The sequence below is a fragment of the Chinchilla lanigera genome, unplaced genomic scaffold (genome assembly GCF_000276665.1).
Source record: "Chinchilla lanigera isolate Chin_1 unplaced genomic scaffold, ChiLan1.0 scaffold00063, whole genome shotgun sequence".
NCBI lineage: Eukaryota > Metazoa > Chordata > Mammalia > Rodentia > Chinchillidae > Chinchilla > Chinchilla lanigera.
The window spans coordinates 5,080,112-5,088,880 of record NW_004955464.1 but is presented as its reverse complement, the minus strand read 5'-3'; the positions used below and the strand labels follow the sequence as shown (position 1 = coordinate 5,088,880).

Genomic DNA, 8,769 nt, shown 5'->3' with positions numbered 1-8,769 from the left:
CTCACACTGCCCCTGGCATGGAAACTCTGTCCCTAGTTATCACGCACCTGGGGAAGCAGCATCTACCTGGGACAGGGCAGAAGCTTCCATGACTCATGGCTGATTCAAAAAGAAAAGAAGCGAGATGTGTCTACACGGACCCCTCGGCAGGCTGTGTAGACCACACATGCAGCAGAGATCCTCTGCCTCCGGCCGGGACCGTGTCAGCCATGCGCCTTCTCAGTTGGGGGTACAGATCAGGAGCTCTGAGAGGCAGCTATCTAAGTCTTTATTAATAAAAAATGGGAGATAAATAATGGTTCAATATATGCAATCTGGGATCAAAATCTTCTAAAGCATGGGAAAAATAGTAAGAGAGGTTCCTTTTCCCTCCTTCCCTTCTTCCCTCCCTCTCACCCTCCCTTTCTTTCTGTCAGGGTCTCACTATATTGCCCAGGTGGAATGCGAACCCCTGGGTTCAAGTGATCCTCCTGCCTCAGCCTATTGAGTAGTGGTGACTCTAGGCAAAGAAGAAAAATGTGTCTACCACTGAGATGTCTGACAAATTATTCTGTTTGAGTTAATGAGGGAAAGAAGCGGGCCAAGCAGAGGGAAGAGTTGTTGGGTCTGAGTATGGGAATGATTCACTCTTTACTGCTGCCCACACTGAGAAGATGCCTGGCACACAGTAGGTGCCAGGAAGAATCCTGAATGACGGACGGAAGAGTGTGAAAGAGGGCATAGCCTATTGTGAGGCAGAGAGAGAAGTGAATGTTTTCAGACCCCTAGTTTCTGAAGAGTCTTCACCAGCCACACTGGATAATTTTTTTTCCACCCTTAATTTTTATAACTGTATTAAACACAGAAAAAAATAAATAGCAGACATCAGGGAACCAACCACCCAGATATACCAACATTCCAGTTTTTACAATGTTCATTTCAGATTTCTTTTTAATCATGAACTACAGGTGCAGATATGGCCAAAAGCCTTCCCAGGCCCACCCCTCCTGCCCAGCCCTTGTGGTAATCTTTGCTGGCATTTGGCATGTCTCCTCCCCGGGAGAATTATTCTGGAGCTGAATAACCTCCAAGTACAGGTAGTCACAGCACCTACTCACTAGGTACTTTATGACGCTGATACCAAGCAGTCCACGTGGGCACATGGAGATCCAGTTCATTCATTTTAACTACCGTCCGGTGCACCCCTGGATGAGTCACTATTTGCTGGGGCTGGGGAGGGATAGCTCAGTGGTAAAGTGTGCTTCACACACGAGGCTCCAGGGTCAATCTCTATGTGTATGCATGCACACACACATGAGGAGCTGTTTATTCTTTATAGAGAGCATATACAGGTGGGAGTGTAGCTCAGTGATACAGCACCTGCCTAGCGTGCATAAAGCCCCGGGTTCCATCCTCAGCACCATAAAAACCAAAGTTACTTTTTTCCATGGATATATAAGTAGATTTTTAGCTTTTGCTACTTCAAATAGCACAGTAATACACAAATCTTTATATGTATCTCCAGGAGCACTCATGTGCTACCTATGACTTTACAACAGTTACAACGTGGTAGAATTTGTGTCCCGCTGCATGACCTTGGAGGATTGCTTTATGTCTTAGAAGCTTCGTTTCTTCACTTGCAAATCTGGGCAATACAATGGCACAAACTGCTGGGCATGGGGGGATCGCACCCACACACAGACCCTACAGGGAAGGGACAGGAGGGTGACCCATGCTGACAAGAAGGGGCTCGCAGCTACCCTGGCTGACCTTGTCTGCTGCCTGATCAAATATCAAAAAGTGGAACAGGCACATGTAAAAAATGCCTCTGACCCTCCAGTCTTTACATGGGACCACGTTCACACGGGTAGTGATGAGTGAGAATACTGCTTTTGAAACCTCGACTTCCAGGGGCTGTGCTGCGGCCCTGGCCCTCCTCACTCTCCAGCTTCCCAACACGCATCCCCTCACAGCCCGCATTTAACACCTCCTCCTCCCTGGCTGGAGCTCCCCGTGGAAAGGCTGCGCCTGTCGCACTTGCTGATGCTTCCTTGGTGTCTGAACAGATTCAGCTCATGACGCACTAGTGGAGGGGAAGGGAGAGCAGGAGGCCGAGGCCTGGCCGGAGGAGATCACAGTCTGTGTTCAGAGCTTTGATTCTCAGGGCCTTTCCTACTCACTACACTGCAAAGAACCTTTGAGACCCACAGAGCACTGAGCCATAGGAAGCAGCTTGAGAAACTGCATTAAACCAAACGAAAAATTTCTTGGCTGTTGGTCTTTCCAAATTTTACTATGTTCATGTGTATTATTCTTGGAGAGGGTGCAGCCAGCAGCCCCCACACCTCGCTGACAAGGAACCTCTCCTGCAAAACAGTTTGAGACCTTCGCACCACCCGCAGCTGCTTAGCATGACCGTTTAGTGTCCAATTTGATATAACTTTTGGGAAGGACAGGAAAATCTTTTCTGACAAACAGGAACTACTTCAAGCCCCAACACATACACTGGATAAAAACAGAGCTGCTCTGGGTGAAGTGGGACCAGGAGATCCCCCTGGCCATCACTTCTGCTGCCATCTATGCCAAGGGCCCTAGTGCCCCCTGAAGCTCGGTCTGAAAACCAGCAGTGCAGAACTCAGAGCAGGGTCTGAAACTGGAAGACGTGCTGGTGTCCACCACTAACTGTTTCACCTTAGCAAGTCATTTAGTTCTGTTGGGCCTCAGTCTTTCCATTTATACAGTCTGTCTGTTAGGCTGGACGCTTTCTGGCGTCCTGAACTTTCAGCTTGGATAGGAGGACTGCAATTCTGGAACTGTAAATGGCCTAACTCTTAGATTCCGTGGTTCCAATTCTAAGCCTCCACTGCTTTTTATTCCAGGTCTGGGACTGCCTATAGCCGGCCCCATGATAGTACAGCACACTGCGCCCAGACTGCGGCATGCTGAGTTCATTAACTGCAGTGTGCTGCCCAGGGGCAAAGGGTTCCCTGGAGAGGGCATAGCCCGGGCAGGGGTCAGGGGCAGGGCTAGGTGGACCTAACCTGCAGCTGCTCAGTGGGCAGAGCTGGGCGAAGAACCCATGTCTCCTGGCTCCTGCTCTATCTTTAGATCTCCCTAGCAACTGTCGCCAGGGCACCGAGCTGAAGGCACAGGCTGAGCCAGTTGCCTGCCAGAGGAGGGCGGAGCTTTCGCCTCCCCTGCCTCTTCTTTTGCTGGGAAAGGACTCTGGGCTGGGCTCCTGAGGCAGGGAAGGGAGCCTAACAGCAAAGCTGTTCACAGTGGGAAAGGCTGGGGCCAGCACAGGGGTCATCTCGGGTAACACCTTGCTCTGCGAACACGGTCATCACAGAAGGCAAGGCCTTCAGCACGTGGGGCTCACGGCACTGAAGGTTCACTTGTTCGTGTTCTCCAAAGAGCTCTGACCTCTCCTGAAGTCATTCCCTAAACACTCAGGAGCACCTGACCTGAGCTGGAGCTGAGGTCACAGCTGGAGCCCCGAACAGCTCCGATGAGAGGGACCAGGCAAGCTCCTCCTCTCTCCTGCGCCTCTCCCTCAAGTCCTGGGCTCAGCCAGGACTCGGCTTCCTCAGAGGAGTCCTCTCTGCCTCCCAGGCCGGACATTCTCCTCTCAGGGCTCCCACAGGCTCCAGTCTCCACAGCAAACAGGATGCTGGAGAGGATGACTAACCTCACGGGGCACTTGCTTGTGTGGAACTCCTAGAGGTGAGGACACTTGCCCAAGGTCACCCGGGAAGTTTTCAGCAGGCCAGGCCTGCACTCCTGATTCTAGCCTGAGGTCCTTCTTGTGTCCCTACAGCAGACCCTTACGCAGAGCTCTGGAAAGGAGGCCATGGCTAGAAGAGGAAGTAAGAGTCCTCGGCCAGGCCTGCACACAGCAAGCACTTGACCATGTCTTTGGTAAACTCAGGCGAGCCGCAGACCAACGCAAATGGCTTTCTCCGACAACAGCTGACCAGCTCTTCAACCAGGTCCAGGCCCAGGCGGCCAAAGTGGGTCTTCTCTCGGTAACTCCAGGGAAGCTGTTCTAGGGACCTCTCCTGGGAAGACAAGAAAGAGCAAGGGTGACTGCTGAGGGCTCTCAGGGTTCGCACAGGGTTTAGCTTTTCTCTGCCAAATGAGGAAACCGAAGCGGGGCGGGTGGGAAGCCAACCTTCACCAAGCCCAACCACGAGCTGGGCTTCCCTTCATCACTCTCACAACAGCTACTGCAGACAAGGCTCAGGGAGGACGAAGGATTTCCCAGGGACACGGGAGCGGCAGTGACAGGGGCAGTGGTAGGCCCAGGACTCAATCCTCACCACCTCTTGCTGCCTCCCAGCAGCCGCTGCACCTGTACTGGGTGGAGGTTCCCTTCACTGAGGGTTTCCCAGAATTCCTTCAAGGCTGTCACCATCGCCGTGGGGCACACTTCTGGTTCCTCTGCTTTAAGGTTTCAATGAACTGACACAGTCACCTGGCAGATATTTCCTGAGGACTCACTTGGTGCCGGGCACTGTGCTAAGCAATGGGGACACATGGGCTGCTCAAACACGAGGCTCTGGCCTCACGGGAGTGCATGGAACACAGGGCCCAGGGAGCAGTCGCCACCAGCAGGGCTCTTCCCTCAGTCCAGCAACCCTCTAGAGATGCAGGCGGCCCCAGGGAAGAGGCTCCTCCTCTTGATGCCCCTCTAGCCTTTTCTCTTGGGGTCCTGAAGTGAAAGTTCCACATCCAGTTGACTTGGAGGAATCTCTTCTATTTGTTTTTAAGTAAGCATTTTATTAACATATGTAAAAGAAAAAGAATGAATCATTAAGTACGGGTAGTTTGAAGTCTTCTTTTTTTTTTTTTTTTTTTTTTTGTGGTTTTTGAGAGAGGATTTTACTATATGTTTCAGGCTGGCCTTGAATTCAAGTTTAAGGATGACAGGTAAGCCCCGTCGCATCCAGCTAGAAGAACTTTATTTATTTATTTATTTTAGAAGAACTTTAAGGAAGAGAAGAAACCATGCAATGAGCTCACAAACAAGGAAAACAGCCAGGGATATAGCTCAGCAGCACAAGCGCCTGCCTGGCAAGTGCAAGGTCCTGAGTTTGATTCCCGGTACCAAAAAAAAAAAAAAAAGGAAAACAGCCGAGAGCTGGACGTGACTCTGCAGACCCATAAGGCCAGATTGTTCCCAGGGTGAGGGTGCAGGCAGCGAGGGGCGCTAGAGCGGGAATGCTAACCCCTCTTCCCAGCTGAGTGACGGATCTCTCCGAGTGATGGGATGTGGACACAAGTTGTGGAAGGCCACGTCCAGTAAAGCACACTGAGGGTACCACCCATAGGGGCCTCTACTCTCATGTGTGCATGCTGCAGCCCACCACCTGGGGCTGGTCTGACCCCACGGACAGGCGGTCCTCTCTCATCTTCTGCTCCCCCTCCACCTGATGAGGCCTTACCTCCCCTTTCTACTGCTCAAGTCCCTCAGGCCAGGCGGGTATGGCAGACCCCGCCCCAACTGCATGGGTCAAGCCTGGTTGCTGCTCAGGTGGGAAGGGGACTTAAGAGCTGGGGCTGGGGCAGGAGAAACACCAGCACCAGCCTGGGGGCTCTGGAACAGCTTCCAGGACAGACTCAGACCTCAGTGGAAAGGTGAGAGGCAGGCAGATGCCAGGAGAGGAAGGGGGAACAGTCCCTGGCCAAGGCAGCATAAGCACAGCACACCTGCAGCCCCAGAGAGCGACTCGAGTCACAGCACGCAGGGAGGGCGGCCAGGGAGAGCAGGAGGGAGGGGCAGGTGGGCGGGTGTGAGGAAGAGCAGGCAGGAAGTGGCTGAAAAAGGGGCGCCCTTGAGGTTTCTGTTACTAGGGCCCAGGCAGGGAGGGGGCCTCCTGGGTCCGGAGAAGGTGGATGGGTAGGAGTCACCACAGTTACTGCCCTTTACCTACCTGTCCTTGATACTCACCCACCCACCTGCATGACCCCAGGCCCCTGGCAGCATCACAGCCACCACCCAAGGCTGAAGGTGAACTTTAATGCATGCCTCAATGCCGGGTGCAAATGCCATCCGGCCTGTGAGCCCCTCCCTTCTGGCCATCAGAGTCCTGGACATCCTGTAGTACTCTGTGCTGTCTGTACTGATAAGCACATCTGAGCAGGACCACCTGGGCTCATACTCAGCTTTCTACCTGCTGTGTTACTTTGGCAAAGGTTCTTAATCATTTTGTGTCTCAGTTTCCAAACCTGTAAAAGGGGCATTGTGGTAGTACCAACCTTGTGAAACCAGTGGGATTGAATGAGTTAATGCATACAGTGTGTCGAATGGTGCCAGGCCCAGAGAAGGTCTCCTACAGGGAAGTCCTTGTCAAGTGCCCAGTGGCATCTGCCCTAATACACGCAAGTGCCCAGAGGGCTGGGAGAGGGTCATATTCACTTTGTGTCCCTAGCATGTAGCATGTGCGTGGGGACAGCAGAGTGCTGGCCAGCAGCTGGGGTGATTACTTGGCGCAGGCTCTTGGGCAGGGACCTGGCCTGGCCTCAGGGCCTTCTCTCACCCCACTTCTCAGGCACAAGGCAGCCTGGCCTTACACCCCTGCTCTGGGCACTTCCTTCTGCTGCTCTTGTTGCTGAGCACGCCTCTCTTACATCCATGCACACCTTGAGCCCAGGAACTCTGGCACTGGGGAGGAAAACCCAGTTTCCCAGTCAGTGTGGTGAGATTCATGTAAATTGTCAGGGATTATTTCAAACTGCCTTCAAGAGTGAACTGATAAGGGGAGTGTCCGCAGCACAGGGCAAGAAGGCTAACGCTGAGTAACGAGGAATGGAGGGGTGCCCCAGCCCCGCAGGGGACCCCCAACCCGAGGAATGCAGGAAGAAGTAGAGCTATGGACCACAGGAAGGCGAACGGAGAGGGGCTGGGCTTGAGACAGGATTTGAAGAGTCCCCACGTCATGGCCCAGGCAGGGAGGGTCTGGGAAGGGTTCCTGGGGTGAATGGTGGGGACAGGGAACCAGGGAGGAGGTAGAAGGAGGTAGAGCAGCTTCCAGCCAGAGAACCTGCAGCCTGGTGAGTCTGACAGCAGCTGTGCTGCCATGGAGGGACAAAATGAGGTGGCAGGGACCCAACTACATGAAGTCACCTGGATGCAGTTTGCTCCATCAGTCGCTGGCACAGTCCCTGCTCCAAGAGGCACCATGCTGAGCACCGAGGAGGGAGTGTTGATGGGGAATGTGGTCCTAGCCTCAAGGGACTTCACACAGTAGTGACCTGTCCTGATTCCACAGCCAGCCCCCAGCCCAACGAAAGGTAAAGACAGAGGGTGAGGGAGGAGGCATAGGATACTGGGGAGGAGCTGTAGGGCAGGAAGGAGCAGCCCTGGGCAAAGCCCAGCTCACCTGCCTAAGGTGACAGGCAGACAGGGCACGGCTGCCCCTTCCTCTGAGCTCTGTGTGCATGGCAGGTGCTCCACAGGGGAAGGGATGAGTATGGCCTGGGGCACAGAGGACACAACTGGTCCTCGGGATGGGTGCAAGGGGACTGCAGGTGCTCAGGGAAGGAAGATGGCGCTCTGGACTCACCTGGCTAAGCACAAAAAAGATGCGGACATTCCAGAAACGGGCCTGCTCCTGCAGAAATGTCTTCAGGTAGATGCTGTCAAAGGTCTTGAAGCAGCAGACGAGGGTGACAAAGGTCTCGTCATCTGCGTTGTCTGTGATGCTCTGTAGGATGGGCACCATGGGGGCCAGGCCCGTGCCTGCAGCCAGCATAAGGAGCTCACCAAACTGGGGAGGAGAAGGACAGGTGGAGTGGGGCTCCCCGCCCCACCATGCTGCTCTTTCCTGGGCTTTCTTTTTGTCTTTTTACTTTTCTTTTTTTTTTGTTTGTTTGTCTTTTTGAGAGAGGGTCTCACTGTGTAGTTCAGGCTGGCCTTAAGCTCACTTTGTAGCCCAAGATGGCCTGGAACTCACAACAATCCTCCTGCCTCAGCCTCCAGAGTGCTGGGATTACAGGTGTGCACCACTCCTGGGCTTTCTTGAATGGACAGCACTGTCCTTTCTGAAAGGGTCTCCCACCCCGTCGGGTTCCTTCTCTCCCAAGAAGCCATCCTGGCTTCCGGAGGGCAGTGAGGTCTGTGCAGTAGAGATTACGGAGCCCTGAGGCTGAAAGGGAGCCCAACAGTACAGCCTGCAGGGTCCTCGCTTACACCTTCTGTTGTGGAGCTCACTACTACCCAAGGCAGCTTGCTCCACGGCAGGCTGACTGCCCTTGCCGGGTCTTCTCACCTCACAGAGCTGAAATCTACTCTCACTAAAGCCCTGTCCACCCCCAGCTTCATTCCATCGCTGCTCTCTGCGCTGCTTCCTCCATCCCTGCAGAGATTTCAGGCCCCACCTTGGACCTTCGGAGCCTGCTCTCTTTTAGAAGAAAGGAGACAATGCACACAAGTGCCCAGAGAGCTACACAGCCACAGTGAGGGCCAGCACCATCACCTGCTTTCCTCTGAATCCAGTGCCTGGCTCTGAGCCTCCTAAAGAGGAGTAATACTTTTTAGGTCAGTGCCTTAAAGGCTGCCCGACCCATGCAAAGCAGTATTCTCCTCCCTCATTCTGAAGAGTAGGCCTCTGTATATAGAATCCCCAACTATGTGATGTGGGCAAGTTCCTTCACCAGTTTGAACTTGTTTCTTCACTGGTTTAAAAAAAAGAGGAAGTGGGGCTGGGGATTTAGCTCAGCGGCAAAAGCGCCTGCCTGGCAAGCGCAAGGTCGTGAGTTCGGTTCCCGGTACCGGAGAAAAACCAAAAA

The 8,769-nt window shown here is 53.5% G+C and overlaps 1 protein-coding gene across 3 annotated transcripts in view; it reads right to left on the bottom strand.

Annotated features, from left to right (window-relative positions):
• Window positions 1-912: 912 nt before the first annotated feature.
• LOC102003847 (NADH-cytochrome b5 reductase-like) overlaps window positions 913-8,769 on the bottom strand; it is a 22,034-nt gene continuing 14,177 nt past the window's right edge. For all 3 annotated transcript variants that reach the window (XM_005398531.2, XM_005398530.2, XM_013521665.1), the window contains 2 exons: window positions 7,545-7,748; window positions 913-4,037 (listed from right to left, as the gene is read on the bottom strand). In XM_005398531.2, coding sequence (XP_005398588.1) covers window positions 3,834-4,037; window positions 7,545-7,748 — 408 coding nt within the window. In that variant the 3' untranslated portion in view covers window positions 913-3,833. The remainder of the gene's footprint in view (window positions 4,038-7,544; window positions 7,749-8,769) is intronic.